General features: G+C 39.5%; 1 protein-coding gene across 2 annotated transcripts in view; it reads left to right on the top strand.

The window, feature by feature from the left end:
• Window positions 1-4892: 4892 nt before the first annotated feature.
• SMAD5 (SMAD family member 5) overlaps window positions 4893-27480 on the top strand; it is a 46535-nt gene continuing 23947 nt past the window's right edge. Inside the window, exons 1-3 of one of the 2 annotated variants that reach the window (XM_070569332.1) lie at window positions 4910-5030; window positions 5841-6058; window positions 26281-26853. In XM_070569332.1, the coding sequence (XP_070425433.1) occupies window positions 26451-26853 (403 nt within the window). In that variant the 5' untranslated portion in view covers window positions 4910-5030; window positions 5841-6058; window positions 26281-26450. Of the gene's footprint in view, window positions 5031-5840; window positions 6059-26280; window positions 26854-27480 lie in introns of both variants that reach the window. The other variant, XM_008525411.2, reaches the window with a different exon arrangement.

The following is a 27480-nucleotide window of genomic DNA, read 5'->3' as shown; positions in this document are numbered from 1 at the left end:
AGGAGAAAGGGATTGGAGAGTATGGCAGGCAGACAAAATCCTTAACTACTGCAGTCTAGTAGAGACGTGAAAAGGGTAGTTTAAGAGCCTGGAGTTCATTAGCCAAGTCCAAGATGGAAATAGCAATCTGAGAATTGTCTACAATAGATAGGACCAGACACCTGAAAGTGAATGAGATCACCTATTAAAGTAAGAAGAGAAGAGAGTCTACTGTTTGGTAAAATGAATACATCTCTTACATAGCAAATGAATTTGCTAAGAATGTTTTAGAAGTTGCTCGTGTATCAGGAGAAAATGCATGCTTTTAAAACAAACGTTTATGTATCACTTACTATGTGCCAGGCACTGTTCTAAGTGCCTAACAAGTCTCTATTCATTTAATCCTCATGATAATTTTATTAAGTTGATACTACTGTTATGCCCATTTTATAGATGAGGAGACTGAGGCACAGATTGGTTAAGAAACTTGTGCCAGGTCACACAGGTAGTAAGCGAAACATGCTGTGCTCAAGTCAGGAAGTCTGGCTTCAGAGTCCTCATGGCTAAGATTTTATCCAGTTGAAGGGCATCCTAGAGAAGGAGAAGTTTCTGTCTCCTTCCCCTCTCCCCAGTTCCATAATGCTCCCAGATTTTCACCTGCTGCTCTGGATTTGTGGCTGAGTGCACATGTGGTTTGGCTCATCTGAGACTACGTCTCTGAGGATGAAAACTGAGAATGTAGAACCGTGGAGGTCAGTTGAGTTAACTCGGAGGGTGTTTGCCGTCAGGAGGAACAGATGCTGTTGAAGTCAGGAAGAAATGAGTGTTCCCTTCAAGCCCTGCTTTAGAAAGCCTCTTTGTTTTACTACTCTGGGTGCAAGCAACGCTTTTAATTTTGTGTTTTGGATTCCAGCCATACGAGGCCTTCTTTAATGTAGCAGATGGCTGGAGGCAGGCAAGCCAGTTCCTACACTGTACATCAAGCAGCCTTCCCTGGAGAGGAATCTCCCAATTACGTTGCTCTGAAAAAGTGAAGAGAAGAAAAGATAACTTAAAATGGACACATTAAATTTATACCACATGTAAAGTAACCACTGCTTTAAGCGTCTGTGAACATTTGGAGGTCAGGAAACCTTTTGAGAATCTGATGAGCTGTACATAGGTTTATACATGAAAATGGGCATATTCATTCCAGGGGGCTCATGGAGTCTCTGATGTCCATCCCTGAAGCTTTGAGGAGTTGGTGGCCACGAGATTACTGTGCTTCCAGTGGAGGCTGCTGTCATTCTTTCATTTTACTTTTCCTTTTTTCAATACATTACGATTTTCAACTTCTGAGTTGTGAAAATAGAGGGTCTTTGGATTATTAAGGAAGCATTTCACACCAGAACACTCAAACTTTGCTGCAAAAATACCCTTTCAAATATTGGATAAAATCAGTTTAGTGTACTCTCTGGTAGGTACAGAGTCTTGGCTCATTCTACTAAAAAATAACATGAAGTTTCTTCTGAAAATTGTAACATGATGATTTTCTTCACTCTTGGCCCATGGGATATGTCCTTGCACATCATTTCTTTGGGACTTCTCAGAACTTTTCTCAGTTCAGCTCTGCCTCCTGTACTGTTTCCAGTATTAAGGATTGGGGGTGGGACTAGTTTGTCAATTGAAGAACACACATAGAACTTTTAGAACTTGGAAAGGCAGCTTGACTGTTTCCCGGACACTGTCTGGAGGAGTCACACAAACTTAGACATTTCTTCCTCTCGTGTCCACTTGCCATGACTATCTGAGGCAGAGAGAAGTCTTTGAGATAGCTACCGGGACCCTACATGGATCTCTGTGATGTCATTCACTGATCCTTCTAGGCCAGCCGACTCCTCTAAACATCACCATATTCCTTCAATTCCACTAGGTGTGCCCTGGTCATTTAGGGAGAATCTTCTGGGCTACAGCAAAGGGTAGAAGTGAGATATTTATTAAATATATTGAAAACAAAAACAATTTGCCTCAATTATCCTATATTTAAAAATAAAACTTTAAAAATATGAGAAGACTGAGTTAATTATTTCAGATCTTCTTGTTCCGTATATGGTCTCACCTCTCCTGAAAGTTACCGCCTTTTTGGATCTGGGAAAGTCAAGGAGGGAGTAGGTCATGGACTAAACATTTAGGCTGGTTCTGTACACCAAATAAATAAGGAAAACAATTATTGGAAAAATTCAAAGAAAAGGCCCATTTTCTCCCCAAACATTGACCCAATTAAAGAAAAACTATTCTGAGCTTAAATCAGGGTTTCTCAGTCTCAGCACTATTGACATTCTGGGCTGGATACTCTTGGTAGAAGGAAGCTGTCCTGTGTATTGTAGAATGCTTAGCAGCATCCCTGACCTCTGCCCAGTAGACGTCACTCCACTGACTTCCTATATGTGACAAGCAAGATTGTTTTCACATATTGTCAAATGTTCCCTGGGGGCACAGTCACCCTTGATTGAGAAGCACTGGCCTAAATGATCCAGAAATAGGTTTTTCTACAAGTAAGGTAAAATTGAGTATTGAAGCTGCTTCTGTCTGAGCTTCTTGATCAGGGGAAGGCTAAGCTGAAAAAGCAGTTTGTCTATTTTGATGCCCTACAGACTGTATCTATCTGTTCAGATCATCCTGTTCCACATCTGTTTGTAGATCCCATTTGATTGCCAAAAACAGGGACTTTCTTACTCCATTCCTATAGCTCTGGCAGGCCTGTACATTTGCTGTTTGATAACCTTTCGGCTATATAGATATTTAGTGATCTGTCTGATTTTTCCATACCCTTGGAGGTCTGGGTAATTTCTCAGTCTTTGGCAGGCATCTGCTGTGCTCTTAAAGTTTCCATTCCTCCCTTCTGTCTTATCATCTCTTCCAACTTAAGACCTGAGCTGAGCCCGTATAGCAACTTGGAAAGGTTGGAGTCTCTGGTTGATTTGATCAGTGTGCAGACACATAGTTAGCAAGCAGAACTATTGGCTTTGAGATTACAAATATGATTGTTAAAACGAATCCTGTAATCACGAATTGTTCCTTACATACGTGCAGTGACTGAAAGACAGCAAACTGTTTGTTTTGGGAAGGATTTTCCTAGCTATCTGAAGTGAGGAGAGGCTCTAGGGTACAAAATATTTAAACCAAATTGTTATGTCTTATAACGTTTAAAAAGCACTCTGAAAATATTAGTTCTTGAAAAAAAGCCATCCTCCAAGGCAGGGTTATAGGCACTTCTGGGAGTTGTAAACCCACGCAGATTCCAGAAATATGTGCCTTCCAAGGGCTGGAAACTTCTGAATTAACAACAAATAAGCAGTGAGTGTGACAAAGAGTTAAAGTACACAGACTTTACTTTCACAAAGTTTATGATGTAGTTAAGAGGTTTAAGATGTGGACCTGAGATTGCAAACTGATGGCCAACAGGCTAAATTGGGACCATGGGTTTGTTTTACTTGGCTGGTACAGGGTTGGTGTCCTGAATGTCTAAGAAAGAGAAAAAGAAAGAATGAAAGAAGTTGCTAAACATAAAACTGAGATTTCTGCACTAAAATCCAGATTTCCAGTTGTTTTTGAAAAATCAGAAGATCTGCCAACACTGGCTCCTTATTCCCACATTTCCCCATGGTGACAGTTGGCTGCAGGGGAACACCAGCTGCCCTCTTTGATCAGAGCAGGTCGTCAGGTTCTCCACCATGACCCACTACACTCCCTCAGCAGGCCTCTGTCCACGTTTGAGACCACCACGCTTAACGTAGAGATGTCTGCAACGTTTCCTATGTTTCTTCACTGTGGAAATAAACCACTGGAGCCTGAAGCAAAATCGCAGCTTCCGTTTGCGATTCAGGTGAGATGACCCTGGCTCAGGCCACGGGGGTGGCAATAGAGGCAGTGAGAAATGGTCAGATTTGGGATATATTTTGAAGGTAGAGTTAATGGAATTTCGTGATGGATTGGATTAGGGTATGAGACGGAGGATTAGCAACGAGTTCAATTTTGATTTTTACTGAGATTGATTTATTTAAAAAGGAAACCTATAGTGGATTATTGGAAAACCAGTATTGAATCTTTAGAATAAAAACAGAATTATTTAAATGTTTTTCTTCACTCTCCAAATTGGGTGCCCTAGAAGGTACCACGATCACATTCTGGGAAATGCTGACACTTAGGGGAATGTGCAGGGAAAAAGCATTAAGAGTTCCAGTTACCAAGAAGAGAGAGTTAGGCTCTCGTCCCAGGAGACAGAGTGGAGGGATGTCAGCCTGTGGATGGCCTCTCTGCACCTCAGGGCCCCAACATCCAGGAGGGTGTGTGCATCTTCAACTGCCTGGTTGATTTCCCAGTACAGGGGCAGACCTCCTTCGGAGAACTCCGAGGTCCTGCCCTGCAAGAGGGGTGGAGGGTAGCAGAGGCTCCAAGATCTCCATATGGGAGGGATTTAGGGCTGTATCTAGTAAAAAGCTCTAAGATGTTGAGAAGCTGGTTTTGAAGCTTTTTCACAGAAAGAGGACTCTCTTTACTCAGATTTATACTTATATTACAAACCAATAAAAGTAGCAAAGTTGTATCTGAAGATGTTTTTATTTACACTTTCTATGACTGAGAAAATCTCCAACTGTCCGTGTGGAGGACAATGGTTTTATTTCATTGTGCTGTGGGTTGATTTGGTTAGTGGAGACTACTAGTGGCTACTGTGGTGGTGGGAGCGAGCCGACCCCCACTCCCGGGCCCGGCCATTGCGCGAGAAGCCTGCGGCTGATCGGAAGCCCGGGTTGGCCGGCGCCGAGCCAAGCGCAGAGGATGCCTTCAGCCGCCAGAGCGAGACAGACCTTCCCTCCGTCCCGCAGCGGTCACTCGGCCGCCTGCGCGCATGCGCCGACCCCAGCCGCGTCCTCCCCGGCTCCTTCCCTCCCTCATCCGGGTCCTGGGCGAGCGGGCGCCGTGCGCGTGTCCCGCGGTCGAGCTGCTAATAAAGTTGCACTGAGGGGAAGCGCAGCGACGGCGCCGGGAGAGCGCGCCCAGGCCGCCCGGGAGTGAGTGTGGGGCCCGGGGGCGGGCGGGCGAGCGAGCTGGACTGGGGGAAGCGGGCTCTGCGGGGACGCGGCTCCCCCTCTGGCCCCAGCGGCCGGACTCGGGCGGAGGCGGGGGCGTTCGGCCGCGGGCGGAGCGGAAACCACCCGGGCCTGCGGGGCGGGAGGTAGGCCGAATCTGGGCCTGCGGGGTCCGGGCGGCGGGGACGGTGCGGCCCGTCCGGCTGCGGAGGCCTCGCCGACGGCCGGGGGCTTCCTGAGGCGGGGCCGCGACTGGCTCTCGTCCCAGCGCCGCCGTTGCCGCCCGGACGGCGGAGGGAGGCGTTCGGGACGCCCCCGAGGGGAGCTCGGCTCCGCTTCTGTCCCGAGGAGCGGGTGGTTCTGCCTTATCTAAGCCCCACCCTCAATACACACCCCCGGTCGGATTGCCGTGCTCGGCCGAGCAGCCTGGTCTGCTGCGCTGCAAAGCTGTCCAATGGCTTGATGAATCCGTGCCGCCGTCGCTTTGTGTTTCAAAGATAAGGATCCGCGCTTATCGGTGGGAATTACGTTCTGGGCAGTTGTGGCCTGCTGCTGCACGCAGCCGGTCGTTTGACCTGGTTTCTGCCCCTTGCCGTGCCAGTGTTCACCATTGCAGAGATTTCTTCCACTTCGTGTAAACTTCTGCGCTGCTGCAAGGAGAGTGCCAAGCAGTGTCTGTTGGCCTGCCTTATATTCTGCCCCTGCCCGGGTCCTCCACTTCAGCATCGGTACTCAAAGTCGTATTCCGGCCTCTCTCCCTCCCCCGCCCTTTTTCCTCTCTTCCCCTTTCAGCTGCTGCTATTACGTGGAGTTTGGAGCCTAAGCTTTGAAAACTCCCATGTGGCGCCTGTCTAAAGTCGGAGCATGCTCAGTAGCCAAAACAGATTTTGGTTGCAAAAAGAACTGGGGCGAGGATAGTCGGGTATTTGGACGTTTGCCCGCTTCCTAACAGAATGTTCCAATTCTGGTTTTGATGGCACTGGAGAATGGAGCTGTAGGCCAGCCTGGAGGTGAGGAATGCCTGAACACCCTGGGCCAGATCTCTATCTTGATTGTAGAGGCATTGTTTCCTGACCAGCTGGAGGTCTAGAGAGGAGGGGAGGGGGAAAAAAAAAAAGCATTCCTGGCTGCTTGTGCGTTTAAATGGGTGTGGTGCTAAGTATATCTTGTTTACCTTATCTTTCTGTGGAAAAAGTTTTGAAGTCTGGTTGGGTTTGTCACATCATGCCTGTTGCCTAGCACTACCGAAAGTGTGCGTATCTTGCGAGGAAGACTGGATCAGTGGAGGTTGTGGCTTGGCCTCACAGAAGTTGAGAGGAAAGGGGCCTTGAGTTAATGTTTTAAAAAATTGTTTTCAATTTTTTTAAAAACTAATTTGCTTAAATTTCTTAGAGTACCTGAATTGCCCAGAGTGAGTTAGTTTTTAATTTTAATTTGAAAGCTGAGAGGTTGAAAACCTTAGATTTAGTAACATTCCAAGTAGTTTAAAATTTCTGCTGATGCCAGAGTGGTAGTGTCTGTTGTGGGGAAAAACAATGCCTAGACACAATGTGACAGTTTCACATTTATTGATCTGAATATTATTGTGAAATTAGTGTCTTCCAAATTCTGTCAGTAAGGAATTATTTATAGATCTGAACAAATTACTTTATATTCTTTCTTCTACTCCTTCGTTGGTAACTTTTTCCTCTAAGGTGAACTGGGAGGTTACAAGAATACCAAACAACTCATAAGAGACAAGTTAACAAAATGTAATCTTCATAAAAGTTGTACATACTATGTTTAGGTTTTTTTAATTTAACTTTTGTTTGTGATTGTTTGCATGATTGTCTATACACTCCTTTCTTTCCCTCTCTGGGTGACTGCTGCCTCAGTCAGTGCGCCTTTCTTTTTCCCATAGCTGCTATAGCATAAGCTTTACCCGTTAATCTTTGTTACAAAAGTCCATTTGTCATTTATGCTTCGGTTTCTTTCGTATTATAGCTGAAATAGGCAGTAAAAATTAGATGAACCTTCTCAACTTACTACTTTCCTCTTAGATTTTAAATGCATCCGTATGATATGGTCTAGTTAAAAGGAGGAAGAGAGCAGTGAACTGGAGAAGAAAAGAGTGAAATGTTTTTGTAGATTCTGTGCAGATTTGGTAGTATTATCTGTCTGGTTCACTGTGGTAGGCGCCACAGAAATGGGTGGATTGATATGTGTTGCCTTTCTTGCCCCTCTGGCAAAGTCAGCTATTAATTTCAGTGGGAGACTGGCAGAATGTTGTTACTAATGAGGTTTGAATCAGATTGTTGTTTACTATTGGTTATGTAACATGTTGCTGGGAGTATTATTAAAAGTTGCCTTCTGTAGCAAGGTAGAGGCAAGTAAATTCTGCTTACCCTCTTCACTGGGTTTTAATTCTTGGCTGAACCTGAAGGCGCATTAGACTATAACCATAATTATACCTGGGCAGCCTGTCTGTTTCCTGTTTTCATCATGAACCCAAACATTATGATTTGCAGTGATGGTCTTTTTTGTCCTTTGCTTTAAACAGAGGCAATATGTTTTCTTTCTCTACTGAAAACAGATTTGTAACTTGGTCAAATCAAAGATACTGGCTTAGTGTTTTGAAGACTTGGCAGTAAAATACCAGTTTTTTATTTCTTGGTAACTTAAATTGAAATACTATCTAAAAAAAATCCTTTTTACGCATTTGTTCGATTGTGTATTATGTAAATTTTAATGTTACCAATAGTTTGTAGAGTCTTTGAATTAAGAAAGCCCTTTTTGTTTATGACTTATCAGTGTTTATTATTACCAGATGTATATGTTGGTTTAGGCAGTGAGCCACGCATTTGGGTGAATTTCAGAGCTGACTTGAGTACACTTTAGGATATAGCTGCCTTTATTCTCCTGATTTATCAGTCTTCCCCATTCTCTTTACTTCTAGATGGTCTCTGTTCTTTGTCTTTTTGTTGTGCTTCATATTAAACACAAAGAAGAAGCCAGAATAGTTTATTTTTTCCAATGTTACAGGCATCTTATATCTTATGGGCTTGCCAGTCTGCTCATAAGGTCAAAGACATTGGAGATGATTTCCTTTTATAAGGGACATTAGCAGCCTAAGGGATGATTCTGATCTCTACCAGCCTGGATATTCTAGAGAAAAGAATACCTGGGAGGGTAGGACCCAAGAAGGCTGCCCAGAGGTAGGATGCTTTCCCCACCAAGTAGGCGATGAGTGACTCCAGGAATCCTAACCATGTCTTTTTACACCTTGTTTTTCTACTTCCAAGGTTATATGGAATAATAGTAATTGAAATTTTTAGTGCTGGATTATCCAGTTCATTGCCATTGTCTAGAACTCTGAATTTGAGAGGTGTGTTTATTAGTTGAAAGATTAAGATATAAAATTTTTCGAAGAATTGTTAAAAGCTAGATTGTTGTTAGGACCAGCTAATTTCCTGATCTCATAGGTCACCTTCATATTCTAACAGTTTTTATTGTTTTACAATTTTGAAAACATGGAGTAATTACAGAGTTATTTTTTTAATAAATAATCAGCTGGTTTGGGGTGCTTTCGTTTTGATACTTTTTTTGCCTTGGGCAGCTAGAGGGGCAGAGTTTGGGCCCCATTCTAGTGGAGAGGTGGTTTCAATGACTTTTCCTGCTTTTACTGTATTCCTAACTTGGTTTTGATAATATTTTAGAAGAAAAAATGCTTTGTTAGACAGTTTGTGTGTGGAATACTGTAATTGTAATTCACTTTTGGAAGCTAGTCGTACATTTTGTAAACAGATTTTGCCCTTGAATTCTTTGGTACGCCAGTCTCTGCCTATAATGTATATGTGATTTACAGACTGGTATACTGGAAATTTGAAAATGGTTTGATCTGTTGTGAGATTTTAACTGGATTTTTCCTTTTGATTTCCATATATGTTGTTTTGTTATTACTGAAAATAATAGTAAGAAAATAGTGCCACCTCCCCACCTTCTTCTGAGCATGACAACTGGAGTCCTAAGACTCTTCAGATTTATCTATGATCTCAGAATATGGCTGGTGCTTTCAAGGCAAGTTTTGTTTTGTTCAGTTTTGTTTTCATGATGTATTAGGATCTGCCTTGCATCCCATCTGGTAGGCTGTACAACTTGAGATCTAGTTATTCTGGTTTGTGTGTTCCCAGAAAGAGGGGCACTGCAGAAATATTTCAAAACTAGTCTTTTGTTTTCTTTCCCCTTATTTACATCATTCTGTCCATTTAAGTGAGAGCCTGCTTAACTCACTAGCCATTTCCACTCTTTGGAGTTGAAGGTGTAAATTAAATGAATGATGACTAGTGCTGAATGATGTCTAGAACCGTATTTGCTCCCTTTTCTTCTAAGTAGGCGACTTGAACTCTGAGCTGCGTGTGAGGTATCTGGAGAACATCTTCGTAAAGCATTGGAATATCGTGTACACAGATTCGCACTTTGTGCTCCAGAGACGCATTTTGTAATGTGTAATGATTTCGTATCTGCCGTTGACGATTTTGTAATTTGAAGGAAAGCACTATGAAGATTGACCAGCTCTGTGTCTATTCCTGTGCCTACAAGCCTATACAGGTTTACTCAAACACATCTGGTAGCAATGTAGGAAATCTTGCAGGCTCTGTGGGGGTGAGTGATACATCTAGATCTGACTCTGCTTAATTAGAGGACTTAGAGGAGCAGGTGAAGTTTAAAGCGTGATTAAAAACTGGGAAACAAAAGTCTGGATGTGGGAGATAAAAAAGTATAGACTTGTGTGGGCCCAAAGAGAGACTGGGCAAGAAGATTATACTGTGAGAAGTGTCAGGGATCATGAGTTCAGCTCCTGAATAGCTTTGAAATCCACTACAAGAATTTTTGAAGTCTTTGGAAATTGGGAGCCACAGTTGGGAAAAGTGGCGATTTAAGTGATTCTCTAGGAAAATGATTTTGGTGCCCATGTGACTGTATGCCCTCTTTCTTGTAGATATTCCCATAAAGAATAGGATTTCTGAATCTAGGAGAGCTTGTGGGCACACTTGCTCTTGGTTTCTTTCTCTTTTCTGCTTGCACTCATGGATATGGCTTACATGTCTTGTACTAATTGTATACCTGGCTCTAGAATTGGTTTGACGGTGGTGGTGGGTGTCTACTCTTGCTGATAATTGATAACTACTATTGATATTAGATCTTTTTAAAGCTTTACCCCCACCACCCATAAGAAAGTTACCCTTGGATGAATATGGATGAATGACTTTTTTCCATTTTGGGTGATCCATCCTAAGGGCCTTGGTTTTCATACCTGCTGCAAAAATGTGGGAGGTAGGGGCCTACTCTCAAACCTAATGAATCAGAATTTTGTGGGATGGTTATGAGGAATTTGTTTCTTTAAAACCCCCATCTGTAATTCTTTTGTACAGGTTTGGCTGAGATGGTGGTGGGTTGTAACCCATATCGGCATTTATCACCTCTCCTGGGTTGATGTGCTCACTAGGTTTTGTTTTGGCTAAGTGTTGGGTGAAATTTTTGGATTGATTTACTTGCCTTTTGTTTTGGTTTGGAGCAATTAAAGAGATGTTGGAACAGAAAGTGAAGGAGCTGTGTCTGTGAATTTACCTCTGAAGTCTCGCTGTGAGCAGTGTGTGTCTATGTCTCTGTCTCTCTCCGGGAAAGTTAAGGGTACTTTTGGGAGTTGGTCAGGAGGTCCTACTCAAGTAGCTGGAGGTACGAACAAGACCTTTGGATTCTTGACATTAACATGACTTCATTTCAGAAGCCTGGCAAAGCTTAACAGTGTTATTCATACATTTAATGTATGTGAAATGTGCCTCCTATCTTCCTTTAGCTTCCCTGTCACCCTTCCCTAAATCAGTTGATGACAAATCCTATTCTTCTAGTAGCCCAGGCTGACACTTTGGAATCATTGTTGACTCCTCTGTTCTCACAGTCCCCATATCTCTTCATCAGGAAACCTATTGCCTCCCAAAATATATGTGAAATTGTCTGCTTCTCACCTCCCCCCCCCCCCCCCCGACTGCTATCGCCATGGTCTAAACCATCATCATCTCTCACCTAAATTACTGCAACTCTGAACTGGTCTCCCTGCTTTTACCCTTGCCACTGCCTCCCCCCACCCCCCCATATATGCTCAGTGTATCAGCCAGTGTAATTCTTTAATAATGTAAGTCAGAAAGTGTCATGACTCCACTCAGAGCTCTCAGCCGGGTCTGCATTTTACTTCTTGTAAAAGCTAAAGCCCTTTTCTTACTGAGCATGCCCAATCTGTCTCTTTTACCTATTTGACCTTATTCCTTATTTAACCCTCCTTGTTCACTTTATTCTGAGACTGCACTGGTCTTGCAGTTCCTTGAGTGTGCCAGGCATGCTCCCGTCTTGGGATCTTTGCATTGCCTGTTGCCTTTTCCTGTAATGGTTTTCCCCCAGATAACTGCCTGGATCACTCTTACTTCCTTAAAGTTTTGACTTAGTTGGTGCCTTTCAGTGAGGCCCAGCCCAACCACCCTATTTACAATTACGCATCTCCCACAGCACCTCTGCTTTATTTTTCTCCATAGCACCTTTCACCTAACAAACTATATTATGTCACTTATTTATTGTATTTTTTCTGTCTCTCTGCACTGGAATGTAAGCTACATGAAGACAAGGGTTTTGGTCCTCTTTATTCACTTCTATATTCCCAGCTTCTAGAATGCTACTTCAATAAATATGCTTTTGAATGAATAACTTGAATGAATTTAACAAGTTCTCTGAATATGCTTAGTACTCTTTCTTAAAGATTACATTCTAGTGGGAGAGAAAAAAATCAAGTAAACCAACAAATAATTACAAATTGGTTACTATGGTGAAGGAGATGAACATAGTATTGGATTAGAGATGGGGAAAACCTACTTTATTTAGCGTTATGAGGTGATCAGGGAAGATCTCTGAGATGATAGCTAAAGCTGAAGCCTGGATGGTGAGAGAGCTAGAAATTTGTAGTTGGCACTTGAAGAAAGTGGTCCAGGCAGAGAATGGCGTTAATAAAATCTCTGATGTACAAGAGACATTTCAGTACAGGAAGAGAAATGTTTTTGAAAAATGAATTGTTACTAAAATTTTTTGGGAGCAGAAACTGTTTGCTCCTAGTGTCTGATTGATTTTTCTTAAATTTCAGCCTCCAAATTTGTATAACCCTAAACATATTGGAGAGAATTCTTTTGAAATATGAATGACTCTTGTAATGTAAATCCTCTCTTTAGTAAGGATTTTAATATGGCTGAGGTATAGCTACACTTTGGTTTAAAATAAAATCTCTTTTTTTCTCTTGACTATACAAGAAATAGGGTTTTTTTTTTTTTTTGAGAAGTACAGAATTGTACAAAGCAGAAAGTGGAGTAGCCCAACCCGACCCTAACCCCAGAGCTGATATCCTCTCAAAAGCTCTTTCTGCATATTCTCTTTCATTCATTAAACAAATTTTGTTGAGCATATATATCACTAGGCTTACAGTGATGGGTGAAAGCAGATATGGCTCCTCTCATTTACATTCTTGCAGAATTTACATTCTTGTGGGGTTGGATAGATAAATGCAAAAATTTAAGTATGTTAAGTGCTATAAAGTAGTGGTATGTGAAACTGTAAGAGTGTGTAATAAGAGGGGGCCGGCCCAGTGGCACAGTGGTTAAAGTTCACACGTTCCGCTTCGGCAGCCTGGGGTTCGCACTTTGGATCCCAGGTGCAGACTATGCACCGCTTGGCAAGCCATGCTGTGGCAGGTGTCCCACATATGAAGTAGAGGAAGATGGGCACGGATGTTAGCTCAGGGCCAGTCTTCCTTAGCAAAAAGAGGAGGATTGGCAGCGGATGTTAGCTCAGGGCTAATCTTCCTCAAAATAAAAAAGTATAATAAGGGAATTTCACCTAAGCAGGGTGGTCTTGGAAGCTTCCCTGGAGAGAGTATGCTTGAGCTGAAATAGAAGTAAGATGTGTGTGTGTGTGTATGTTTTGTAATGTGGTACATTCTTTTGTAATGTACGATCTCTTAATTTTCTAAGGTTTTCATTGTTGGCTGAGGTGCCAATGTATTTCTTTGAATTTCCGAAATACTGTTCTGTGTTATTGTTCAGTCAGTGGTTTCAGTTTTTCAGAATAATTTGAGGGAACCTCACACACACAGGAATTTCTAAATATTGTCCTGGTTTTCTTTCTAGATCTGAGGTCATTTCTCTAAGAAATGACGAAACATATCAATGAAAGGGTCATCTAATCAGGTCTGCATAAGCCAGAGGTAAACTATAAAAGGCTGAGGTAATAGCAGGTAATGTTCGTAGTTATTTTCACTTAGTTCTTATGTAAGAACTAGCACACATTCCTGTTTGCTCAATTATTGGCCTTCTTGCTTGCTATACAGAGTTTTTACTCTTAATGCTGTATCTCTGTTGGCTATCATGTGGAAATGAATCTAGAGGAAAAGTAAGTGATGTGTTAAACAGCGTTAAGCTCTTCATAGCACCTTCTGTGTTTTGCCCTTACTCTTTAAGATCTTTGAGATTACAGATAGTGTCTTTAAAGCCTCAGTTCCTAGCACAAGGTGTTTCTGGCTTATTAGGTACCCAATAAATCAAATATTTACTCTCATAGATTCAACTTTCACTTCTATTCCTGTGATCTTCCAAATCTGCATTTTCATTCCTTCTCTTCTTGAGCTTTAATTTCGCTTCATTTAATTTGCTTCCTTATACCCCTCCACCATCAGCTTCTTGCCTCATCTTGTCTATGACTTGAAATTCCCTTTTTAAAGTAAATGCTGTCTTTATTCTTTCTGCTTTTAAACCTTTACCGTTCTGGCTTGCACCTGTTTCTACTTTGGGTGGCCACCAAGTCCTTTTAATTGTTTGTTTGTAATGTCCCTCATATCTCTTCCTTTTTTATCTCTACTACCATCACTACCCTGATCTGTGTACCATGGCCCTAGTGTGTCTTCCTGTTATAGTTGGATTACTACCACGTTTTCCATCTACCCTCTCTGACCCCTGCCCCTTAAGTTTATTTGGTCATGTGCTGTTGCCATTTTTGTCTTCTTGAAATGCCTTTTTTAACATAACTTTCTGCTTAGATAGACCTCTACACTGCACATAGGATTACATCTAGCAGACTGACTCTTTAGCTTTGTCTTCAGTCTTTCCCTGTTTGGTATTCATTCTGTGGTAGTGCCTTTCCCTTTTGCTTCACAGACTGGCTAATTGTCTCCTCCCAGCCTCTCCTGTCTTTTTTGGCTTAATGATACTTGATTTTCCTTGTTCTTGTCTTTTATTACCAACTGGACAGTGGCTTATAGATTGTCTTGTTCCTGTTTGTATCTTGTGATAGTTGCTCCCAAAATTTGTGCTAATATGATCGGCACTTATCCATACCTCATCCTTAAGGCTTTTATTCACCTAGGTGTAGTGTGTGTGTGTGTTTGAAGGGGAATGGGGAGTCTGTCAGAGCTAGGTTTTTTGTATACTTGGCTAAGCCCTCCCCTTTTTTCTGTCACTAGCTATTTGCAGCGCAGTTAATGCCTTTTAAGCAGTCTTATTCACAAGACTATAATCTTTATACCTTATTCCTCCCCTGTTTTCCAGTCATATTGTGATAATTCCTCTTTGTTTCTATTTATGGTCCCCCTAAATAGATCTAAGTTTGAAAATGTTTGATCACTAGATTTCATTATATTCACTCAAACTGCAATATTGATTAGAATTGACTGACTCACTTTACACAGATTGTCCTGTGTATTTCCTAATGGAATTTTAGATTTTGGAGGAGTCTCTGGTTATTAAGCTAGAACTAGGAATTATCTGAAAAATATCTTGGGCACTGTTCAGTTTAGTTTGTGGTTTTTGTTTTATTAACTTCATGGTTAGCCTACTATGCATTATTCTAACAAGACTTGGCTTTTAAGGAAAAGGCTCAGTTTGACATTTAGCATTCTAGAAGGTTGGTTTATTATGGTCTCAGTAAGAACAAAGAAGAGAAAACAGAATTTGTCTTCTATCCCTGATTGTGCTCTTGAAATAAGGCTTTAATATTTATAAATAATAAATGTTTTGAAATAGCTTCTTATCTAGGCTTCTTGCAAAAGGAAATAGTTCCGTGATTTAAGTTCCTTGAAGTCTAATGATTTTTTAGTTTTCTTAGAAACAAATATGTCACCTTTAAAAAATAATAACAAATACATGTTATTCCCAATGGCGTACTTTAGGATAGTTTTAATGTGTTAGGTGGCCCAAGATAAGGATGGCAGAAGCACAAATAGATTCTGCTCAGAAGCCAAGTTTTCATGTAGGGCATTTTCTCCCCTGTCTGGGCTGTCAAATACATCTATACGTCTTCCCTTCTACTTAGAAGAGAAAGAGTTAAGCAAGCCCTGGAGCACATGAAAGTACTAAAGATACAAATTATGTACTCTTTGCTAATTGGATCCTTTTGGAGATAGAAGAAAAGTTCATTTTCATTAGGTAGGTTATACATCATTAGGTAGTAGCCAGGCTTCTCAAAAATCAGCACTGAGGAATGTGGAAGGAGCCATGAGGAATGGAGAAGGGGGGCAAGAAAGGAGAAGAGTCAAAGGAATGAGAACAAAAGGAAAGGAGAACAATAGATATGGTGGGAAGTGATGAGGAACATCAGAAAGGACTTTGGTAGAGGAGAACAGAATAAGTTGCCTTATTTTTTCTAAGATGTTCATTTTTTTCACTCCATAACATCTCTGAAATTGGGATGTGTCTTACAATTGATGGCATCCGAGTATTGGTTTTGGCAGGTGGCAGTTTTGATGTAATTGTCATTGCATGTACTCTGCCTTTGCTGTTTATGTTGCTGTCATTTCTTCCATTTATACCTTTGGGAAAGATCAAGCAAGCACCAGTATCAAAACTTGCAGGATGGGTGTCAGTGGCTTGAATGACAGTCCTGAAGTAGTATTGGAACACTCTTCAGACCTACAGTCTTGATGGTGGAAGGATGATATTGTGAAGAAAAATGTTAAGTGATGAGAAAGCATTGTGTGATAGTTTAATTTATAGCTTTTTCTTCCTTTGAAGTTCATAAAATAATGGTATCTCTTAAGTTGATGGCTTTGTATATTTGTTGAAATAAAGTAGCCCAGCTGTATATCTACAATCCTCAGCCTGATGCTAAAATTTTTTATGATTATTGCAACAATAGTAACTACAGTTCCCCTTTACTGATTATGCACTATGCCAGGCACTGAGTTAGTGTTTATCTCATTTAATTCTCAGAACTGATGTTCATTATACAAAATAGGAATAATGGAGATGTAGGTGTAAGTGTTAGATCCGGAATTTGAACCTAACTTGATTAGACTTCAAATCTGGTGTTTTTGTGTATTAAAATACATATTTTTACTATCCCTGTGTAGATGAGCCTTGTTGTATATTTCTAACCAGTTCTCTCGTTCTCCTACCTATGTTCCAACAAACTGAACTGTGGTATTTCCTTATCCTGGTAGATAAAAACTCTGATTTTGTGTCTTTCCTCACAATAGCTTTTATGCCTAAGATATAGGTACTTCATGCTCCTCGTTTCCCTCTACTCCCTTCCTCAAAGGACCATCCCCTGCATTTCTTTCAAGACCTTGTACACCTTTAGGGCATCTGCCATTCTCCACTGTGTATTGTAGATAGGTATGGGCACATCTTAGTTGTGTATTAATTTGTAATTCTTTAGAGTTAAGGTCTGGACCTGATTTATCTTGTAATCCTTTAGCATCTAGCTTAGTGGCTTGTGCTTTTTAGGTACACTCAGTGAATATGTGTTGTATAAATAAGACTGTAAGTCTGAGATTAAGTTTAGCACTGGTTATGTGTATTTGCATCCCAGTAGACCCCAAAAGCATTGTAGAAAGAGAGTACAGAGGACCAAATTTAATTGCCCAGATTTAATCTGTAACCTCTAACGACTACAGTTACTGAGTGCAGCCTTTTGGGGCTTTTCTCTATTACTAGGATAAGTTTAGAGGTAATAATAGAGAAGTATTATGGATGGTTATGTACACAGTCAGCTAATTGAATTGAGGATGGGTGTTCTCAATGTTTCTAAATTCATTTTATTTAGTGGAAGGCAAAAGGTGTAAAAAATTGAACTATTTAACAAGGTTCAAAATGAAGCCTTTTGGTTACTAGAAAACCTAATCATACTCTTATTTTCAAAGGTATTGCAAGTTCATGTTGCGTATGCTAATATATGCATATCGGAATAAGTATAGTATCTTACTTTATGTTTTGTATACATAATGAGAAATTCTTTCATAACCAAGGACTTATTTGAAGATAGTAAAGTAAATCTGTTGCTGTATCCCAGGTATTCTAATACTTTTATTTCAACTTATAGAACAAGGTGTTATTTTGAATATGATATAGTCTACAGAAAAGATTACAGAAAATTGATCTGTCATAATGGTACCATAAAACAGTTTTAATCCCAATAGAACAATTTCACTTAGAAACCTAAATGTTAAATATTAAGGAAGTGGATGAGTGAAATATGGTTGGGCCATGAAAAACATATATATATATATATATATATATATATATATGGCAAATTCTCTTTGTGTTAAATGGAAAATGCCAAATACCAAGTAGTATCATGGTATACCCACAATCATGGCCGGACGATATATATGCAGGAAAAAAATATTATAAGGAAGTAAGTGTACCAAATGTTAATGAAGTGATTGTGGGTATGCATATTTTATAATTGGAAATTTTGTATTAGAAAAAAATGTTTTTTAAAAAGTAGTGCATTATCTCATCTTTTCTGAGATGGTTATGTTCTAGCAATAAATGTGGCAAAAATGCCCTAATGATAAATAAAAAGGCTTTGGAGTAAGGCTGCCATAATAAATGTAAATTTTTATACGAAGGTAGTAAACACTTAGATAGTTCTTTCATACCTACTGACTGACTTAGCTCAACTGAGAGAAGAGTGGGTTAAAGTAAAGAAGTTGATGAGATATGTTAAATGGTATAAAAAATCAGTTTGAAAATGAGCACATTGAACTGGATTATCCTTGGTCTCTGAAACTATGTGATCTTACTTTTTGAGAACATGTTGACGATTTGACTGTTGGAGAAGTCAGAAAGACATGAAGAACAATAGAGAAGATCTTTAAGAGAAGATTCCTTGGCAGGACGCTTTCTTTTTAGGAGGCAGTGTGTATAGTGGTTAGTGGTATGGATTCTGGAGCTGGGCTGCCACGGTTCAATTCTGGCTCTATTAGTTCTTATCTACGTAAATAAGCAAGTTAGATTTAATTTCCCTTTGCCTGTTTTCTCATCTGTAAAATGAGAATAAGGGAATTTACCTCATTTGGCCATTTTGAGATTTTAATGATTTTCGGTCTATAAATGTAAGGTCCTTAATAGTACTTGCAATAGTGAATGTTCAATAAATGTTAGTGGTATTATTATTTTTATCATCGTCATCATCAAAGGAATATTACTATCTTTGCTTTAGCAATTGATTTTATAGAAAGAAAGCTGTTGAAATCCTTGAAATAGCTACATTCTTTTAAGAAAGTCCAGTGTCCCAAAGTCTACTTTTGTAAAGTAACTTTTCAGGATCATTCATGCACTTTTGTCCCTTCAGTGAGTAACAGTGCAGCCAGGTTCCATGCTTTCTATAGAGGATTTCTAGCACAGCACAGTAACAGAGGTTCATAACGATAACTAAGTCATCAAGAAAAGCTCATGCTCCATTTAGGTCTCTGTGAACTGATGATAATTGGTTCAGGAAAAAGCCCATTTAAAGTGAAACCACTTGAAATGCAGACCTTTAAATGAATAAAAGGTCTGATTGGGACTTTATCTTGAAAAATTAAAATTTTGGAAAAACATTAGGTTGTAATTGTAAACATGCATTAATTTTTATAATGAACAAAGAATGAATCAAGTAAGAATGGATAGGTTTAATTTTTCTCACAAAATAATTTAGTAGCATAATATGACATCCTTCATGTTTGACATTTCTGGTACTAACATTAAGAGAATTTTTTTTTTTTTTGCAAAAATATCCATTGGAAAATATATCTCAATTTTCCCAAGGACCTCTGTTAGTCCTTTGATAGTCAAGTTATTCTTTCTCCATGAATAGGCTTGCGTACTGATTTTACTATAAAAGCGGTGAATTCCCCAAGCTCAGTGTTCCTCACCAGTACAAACCTACTGCAGGAGCATTTACCATCCATCTGGGCCATATTGTATCGCTCCTGTGGATCTTGGAGGCAGAGGGAACCACAAATCTGATGCTTTTGCTGCTTGGTGTGCCATGAGTAATAAAAGTCCCTAGTCTCTGACCTAGGAGTCTCATGCCCTTTGTCAGCATCCAGGAAACAGTAACTGACTAACTTATTTGGCGTTAAGTGGATTCAGACTCCTAGTGACTCTTTGTACAGCAGAGTGAAACCCTCCCCAGTCTTTTTGAGCTGTGCTATTCATATGGTTTTCATGTTCAGTTTTTTCTGAAGTGTGTGGCCAGATTGTTCTTCCCAATCTGTCTTAGTCTGAAAGGTCTGCTGAAACCTGTCCACCATAGGTGACCCTACTGGTATTTGAAATACCAGTGGCATAGCTTTCAGTATCATAGCAACACACAGCTGCCACAGTGTGACAGCCAACAGACTGGTAGACTGGGTGGTGTAATTCCCTGACTGGGAAATGAACCCACCCCCCAAAGTGGTGAAAGCACCGAATTTTAACCACTGGACCAGCAGGGCTGGATTGTAGGGTAGTACAGTAAAATTAAATCCTAGATCCTATGTTATTTGCCATCATTTTAATAAACTTTGTGAAATCTTGCAGTTTCACTTGTGGTTTATAAGCCATTATGGTGAGGGAGATGCTAGTGAATGAGAACTGATTTTATAAGTTATCAGTTCACTAGTAAATCTTTAAGATTTTTTTATATTGAAGTATATCTTATAATAAAGTACATAAATCTTGTGTTTATAGCTCAATGAGCTTTTATATATGTGTACATCTATGTCATCACCCAAATCAAGATAGAGAAAATTTCTAGATCCCCAGAAGGCTCTCTCTTATCCCCACTTAGTAACATTCTTGCCTCTGATGCCATAGGTTAGTTTTGCCTGTTTTAGATTGTCATATAGATGTAAGGATATAATGTGTAAACTTTTGTATCTATCTACTTCAGTTTTATATCTGTGAGATTCATCCATATTTACATGCATTAGTTTGTTCCTTTTCATGGCTGTGAGGTATTCCATTGTAAGAATTTATTAATATCATTTATTTACCCACTCCATTGTTGATGAGTATTTGGGTTATTTCCAATTTGAGGCTATTGCAAATAAAGTTGCTATGAACATGTACTTGTCTTTTGGTGGACATAGTACTTGTTTCTGTTGGATAAATACCTGGGAATGGAATTGCTGGGTCATAGGGATCTGTAGTTTAGCATTAGTAGCTAATGTCAGACAATTTTCTAAAGTGACTGGGCTAATTTATATTCCTACTAGCAGTATATAAAGAGTTCCAGTTGTTCTGTATTGTCATGAACACTTACTCTTCTATTTCTTTAAGTCTAGCTATTCTGGTAGATAAGGAATGACATTTTCTTTTTAAAAAATTTATCTGGTAACTAGTGATGCTAATCCCATTTTACCATCTCATGGCCATTTTGATACCTTTTGTGGAGTGCCTGATCAGGTCTTTTGTTTATTCACTAGTGAATATTTATGATGAATTTTGCTCCCTTTTTTAGCTTTGTAAGTTGAGACTTAGATAATGAATATTTGGATTACTTGCATATACCACTTATGCAGTTTGGAAAGTTATAAAACATTTTTAGAAAAAATTCCGTTAAACATGTTTGAAATTTTTAAGCATTCTGTGTGTGAAGAGTTGAAGAGTAAGGTTTGTTCCAATCCTTTTCCCGGTGCTGGTTTTAAGAAAACACTAATTTTGAGTCTTAGGCTGTTGGAGTCTAACACCCATTATTCTTTCTGAAGCCAGTCTTACGAATGACATCCCCATTCACCAAAGTCATTGGCCTTTTCTTTGTTCACGTTCTCTTTCAACTCCTCCCTTGTGTTTAATCTTCTACAGTACCATCGTGTCTAGTTCTAAGCTCCTGGTTTTAACAATACTTTATCAGTGGCTCTTTCCCTTCTTTCCTACCAGCGAGTGTTCCCTAATATTCAGGTGTTTACTTGCTGCTCTTTTCTTTCAGTTAAAAACCTATTTTTTCTTATTGTTTCAGCTCTTTGTTGAAAATCTTAAATGTTTCTCATCTTTTCCTTGCCAAACCTGTATCTCCAGTCATGACCATTTTCCAATAGAGTTAACTATCTTCTCTGCTGACTGAGCCACTTTCTGAGTGTCCTTAGTCTGTAAATGGAATTATCATTATCTTAGTCATCTTAGTTTAAAATTTGAGATTATCTTTAATTTCAAGGTACAGTTGATAGAAAAATCAGCAAACATTCTTTAAATACTTCCTTAGTATGTGGTATGGTGCATGGAATAGTGTCAAGGTGCTGATGACTTTCCCCTGGAAGATCGTTGTACCTCATTTGGGAAGTTATGTTTTTATCAGTCTTATGTTATTAATTAGTTTTTATGATAAATCTTCAGTGACCCATAGCCTCTTTAGGGTGGTGAAGGAATTCTTCGCAGAAGGGCATGGATTTGAGTTCATCATTAAGGATGACTGAGATTTCTCTGGAAAGACACAGATGGCAGGGGTGCAGGGATTTGGGCTGGATGGGAAAGTGTGTGTAGTGGTACGGTGGTGAGTGTGTTAGACTGGGTCTAGATCCAGCCAGTCGTTTAAGTCTTGACTCTTCTTCCTTTGAATACTAATGATCATCATTCATGTTTGAGTAGCACTTTTCAGTTTATAAAACATCTCTTCTTTATGTATACGCACATTATTATTTCAACATTTCAACAACTTAGGAGCCATCAGCCTTATTTTACAGAAAAGTTAACAGGCTTAGTCATGGTCACATACCTAGTAAAGGACAGAATCTGATCCTATTCTGTTTTCATTATACTATTTCCCCCCCCCTTTTTTTTTTTAAGGTATGCTTTTTGGTGAGAAAAATTGGCCCTGAGCTAACATCTGTTGCGAGTCTTCCTCTGGCTGTTTTTTTCTCCCCAAAGCCCCAGTACGTAGTTGTCTGTCCTAGTTGTAGGTCTTTCTAGTTCTTCTGTGTGGGATGCCGCCTCAGCGTGGCTTGATGAGCAGTGCTAGGTCCGTGCCCAGCATCTGAACTGGCAAACCCTGGGCTGCCAAAGAAGAGTGCATGAACTTAACCACTTTGCCACTGGGCTGGCCCCATACTACTTTTTAAAATTAAAAATAGTGAATTTTTTGAGTTACGAAATATTTAAACACACAGAAAAGTAAAGAAAATAGCATATCTGATGATTTGCCAAATTTTCTTCAAATTTGTTTTTTGTTTTTGTGTTTTTTTTTTACTATTCTCCCCAAAGCCCCCCGATATGTAGTTGTAGATTCTAGTTGTGAGTGCCTCTGGTTATGCTGTGTGGGACACCGCCTCAGCATGGCCTGATGAGTGGTGCCATATCCGCACTCAGGATCTGAACCAGCGAAACCCTGGGCGGCCAAAGAGGAGCACACGAACTTAACCACTCGGCCATGGGGCCGGCCCCTTCAAATCTAGTTTTAAAAGAAACACAGCTAAAGCTTTTTCCATTCTTTCTTCATCCTTCTTTCCTCTTTTGACCAGTGGCAACCAGTATTCAGTATCCTAAGGTTAGTATGTATCGTTTCCATGCATACTTTTAGTCTCTTACTGTATCTGTGCATATCCATAATTAACATTTTTTTGTTTTAAATTTTATACGGTTGCTCTTATAAAGGTGTGTATATTTTTGCAAATTTCTTTTTTTTACTCACCCACTCACTCACTACTTGCTCACTCATTTATTTAATAAATAGGCACTGTTGTAGGTCCAGAGGAATATGATGGTGGAAAGGAAGATGAGGCTACCTGCCTATTAACATTTCACTTGGGGAGATATATAGTAAATAAATAAAATTGATAATGTAATAGCAGGTTAGGATAAATGCCATGAAAGAAAATTGAGCAGCATCAGAAGATTAAAGAATGATGTGGGACTGGGATGTATGCTATTTTACATAAAGTGCTCGTGGATGTCTTTTTTCAGGAGCTGACTGAGCAGCTGCATTGATTGAGAGAGTAAGCCATGTTAAGATCTGTGAGGAGAGAATTCCAGGGGAGGGAACATCAAGTGCAAAGACCTTGAGGTAGAAATGACCTTGGAGCACTTGAGAAATGGAAAGAAGTCAAGTGTGGTTAGCTGCAAAGTCAGCTATGAGAATGGTGAGAAATGAGTTTGGAGGAGAAGCCAAGGGCCAGATCATGTATATCCTATAAAGTAATGTTAAGGAATTTGGATGTGGAGTGTAGTGGGAAGCCACTGGATGATTTTTGAGCAGAGAAATAACATGGTTTGGTGTATTTTTAAGATTGCTTTTATTCTGGAATTCTGTGTAGTAGAAAAGAATGTGGAAGCTCTTTCTATATTAATATAGAAAGATCTTGAAGATACATTGTTTATACATTTTTCTGTACCTTTTTTATTTTTAGTATACCACTATTTATGTAAAAAAAAAGATTATATATATATTTTTGTATTTGCGAAAAATTTCTCTGGAAGGACATAAAAGACAGATACAAAAGAGATTACCCGTGAGAAGGGGAACTGATGATGGAGAGAAAAATGAGAAGGAAACTGACCACTCTACACTTTTTATATCTCAAGAAAATATTTTTAAATCATGCAGAAAAGTGTACGCATCTTGAGTATACAGTCAGCCGAATTTTCACAAACTGATCTCTCCCATATAACCACTCAGAGTGAGAAGCAGAACTTAGTAGGATGGCAGAAACCCTCATGTTCCCTTCTAGTTAATACCCCCACCCTTTCTTTCACGGGCAGCCACCATCCTGACTTCTAAGAGCGTGCATTAGTTTGGCCTGCTTTTTGACTAGCACTCTTAGCTCCTTCTATTCACCATGATTTGTTTTAGATCATCTGCTATTTTTATTTTAGCATTATACAGTAATGCATTGGTAGATTCCCTTTGTTAAAAGATTAAAACAGTACTGAAGTGTATATAGAAAAATCATGCAGGACTACTTTCTATTGCATCTCTCCCACTTTGTGCCTCTCCTTAGAGCTAACTGCATTGAGTAATTTAGTACGTAGCCTTCTAGTCCTTGTTCTGTGTTTACATACACAAATAACTTTTCCTTTTTTTTCTCGTTAGTACTTAATATGGTTAGTACTTAATAGTAATAGAGAGTAGTTAACATTTATTAAACACTTTCTAGTGGTTAACTACTAATCTAGTAGCTGGTCGTCAGGTGTCTCTCCTTTTTGTTTCTCCCTTCCTCAACATATTTCTCCATTGCTCTTGCGTACTCTGTCTCACATGCGTGCACTACCCTCTCTAGCCTCCATTGTATTCCATTATTACTCAATAAGATCTCAGCCAGGCCTATCTCCTCTCTATCCTAGGAAATGTTCTTTTCTTGTCTGCCCACATATTTTTTTGTGTCTCTTTGCTTTTGAAATTTCTCTTCTCATCTCAGACAACCAAACCATGCCTTTACTTTCTAACTCAGATAACTTTTATCCTATGTCCTTGATGTAGCTGCAGCTGAGGTCAACTCTTCTTAACAGTTTAACACGCAACACTACACTTTGTGACCTGTTACTGAAAAATGTGCTTTTATTCTCCTGTTGTATTTCTTTAGTTTAATAAAGCCAATTTTGCTTACCTGGCAAAAATTATCCTATGTAGGATTGGGCATGTCTACCCATATGTGAGGAATATACCTTCACCTCCCTGTACCCTTACCCCCATGGTTCCAGCATAGCCATCTGACTAGCCACTACTGGCTGATCAGCATCCAGAACAATGTTTGGCGTTTGGTAGGCTCTCACTAACTATATGTTGAACAATGAATCAGTTGGCTCTTAAGATGAAACCTATTTGGTATGACTTTTTTAAGCACCTCATGGCTATTCCTAGTACATGGCATATAACAAGCAATCAGTAATTATTTGTTGAATTTAATTCAGTTTTATTTTACTTTGTGTTTAGGTTTTAACTGAGCAAGTATTCTTTTCTGGAAAAATACACTCCAATCCAGAATAGTCTTGATGCTAGAATTTGTCAAAGGCAGAGCTGCAGCATTATTTGGCAATTTTAGGCACAGGAAAGGAAGCATCTTTTGTTACTGACATCCTTTTTCCAAACATTACTCCTGGTATTTCACTAGCTGCTCATTGTAGTTGGTTGTGTAGTGACTGCAGAGGATTGTATCCACTCTTATCAGTGGAGTGCCAGTGCACATCACTTCCTCTTGTTACCATCTCCAAGAACTTCTTAATGGTGTAGAGTGGTGGTCTGCCTGGAGTGGGTTCACTAACTTAACATGCTTAAAATATCACAGAAGGCAGTAGGAATTATAAAATTATAAACTGTCCTTTTTTGAGTTAAACTTTGAATTTGCTCTCTTTAAATCTATTCAGCATTCTTAGTTTAAAAAATAGATACTTCCCATTTTTCTGGCACCTGTATGTGTTATGATTTATTTCAGAATTTGGTACATCTTATGACGACGTTTAATAAAATTTGCATCTAATAATGTGACTTGAATCGTACCAGGGCTTTTGCCCAAACTTTATAAATCTGTGAAATGTTTTAAAGAGAATAATGACCTTAAGGAAGAGCCAGACTTCTCTTAAGACTTTTGTTCGGCTCAGGATATATCGTGTTCAAAATTGACACAGCATGTAATGTGTGTTTCAGTGAATAAAAGTACTTCAGAATCAGTCCATAGAAGGCTGTTTGAGGGCTTGCTGGCCTGACCAAAAGAATTAAAAGTCTAGGGGCTGTTTTTTTGGATAATACATAGAAGGTAGAACAACCAGTTTTTGCTTTAGGTTATCATTTGGCATTGCCAGTGAATTATTTGTTCACGTTATGAAGACGGAAGTGAGTGGTCACAGGTCTTCAGAGAAATTTTGTTTTACTTTGCAATGCTTTTCTGCTTTTCTTTAAAAATAACATATTTGTCAATTATGTTAATTTAAATGTATGTTAATTACATTCATTTAAATTAGGGATCTTATCCTTTTCCCCCTTTCTCTTTCAGGACTTGAACCAATGAAAGAAGCTTATGGCACTTATGAAGATAAATGTCACTCCCTTTTTAATTGGAACTTCTGCTTAGGACCTGTGTGTATGTGACTCTTCACCTGTGATCTGTTCTTTCAGTAGCCACTGACTTTGAGTTGCAAGAAGGTCTCTGAAGATTTATATCAAATGACGTCAATGGCGAGCTTGTTTTCTTTTACTAGTCCAGCAGTAAAGCGATTGTTGGGCTGGAAGCAAGGTGATGAAGAGGAGAAATGGGCAGAAAAAGCAGTCGATGCTTTGGTGAAAAAGCTAAAAAAGAAAAAGGGTGCCATGGAGGAACTGGAGAAAGCCTTGAGCAGTCCAGGACAGCCGAGCAAATGTGTTACTATTCCCAGATCTTTAGATGGACGCCTGCAGGTTTCTCACAGAAAAGGCTTACCCCATGTTATATATTGTCGTGTTTGGCGCTGGCCTGATTTGCAGAGTCATCACGAGCTAAAGCCTTTGGATATTTGCGAATTTCCTTTTGGATCGAAGCAAAAAGAAGTTTGTATCAACCCATACCACTATAAGAGAGTAGAGAGTCCAGGTAGGTTTTATTCCTCTGAGAAGAATTAAAACAATTTCTCTTTTCGTGATTTGTATTTAACTGAATTTAGTAATTAAAAGGTTATATTAGCCTTTTGTTTCCTTCTTAAAGATTTTAATCTTGGAAGGAATACTGGATTTTGAATTTAGCTTTTTATGTGTAGGTGACATAGCTCCCAGGTGGCTTCGTTGTTCACTGTAAGCAGTCAGTCATCTGTACAGTCTGCCATTCCTGTGGAGGAGCTGTCTCTATTGTATCTAAGGCGTCAGCTCCGTGAGTGTACTATATCCCACTCTTTTTTGTCTATTCAAGAACTTTGTTTTTACAATTATCACCCCTTTCCCTAGCATTGTATTTTCCCTCTGCTGGACTGTTTCTGACTGCATATAAGCATGTCATACTGCCTATCCTAAAATAAAAGTTAGAAAGAAATCCTGTCTTGACCTTATTCATACACTCCCACCCCAAATCTACTACACTGTTTCCTCTAGTTCTTTTATAGGAACCTCCATTTTTATTATCTCCAATTATTTTCCTACCATTCTTTCTTGACAGCCCTCTGGTTAGTCCTTCTTCTCTACCATTTGACTTGACTAGTGACTGCCTTTCTACAGAGAGAGGGGTCAT

This window comes from Equus przewalskii, chromosome 13 (assembly GCF_037783145.1).
Source record: "Equus przewalskii isolate Varuska chromosome 13, EquPr2, whole genome shotgun sequence".
Lineage (NCBI taxonomy): Eukaryota > Metazoa > Chordata > Mammalia > Perissodactyla > Equidae > Equus > Equus przewalskii.
Note: the sequence above shows the minus strand (reverse complement) of the source record. Positions and strands in the feature narration are given on the sequence as shown.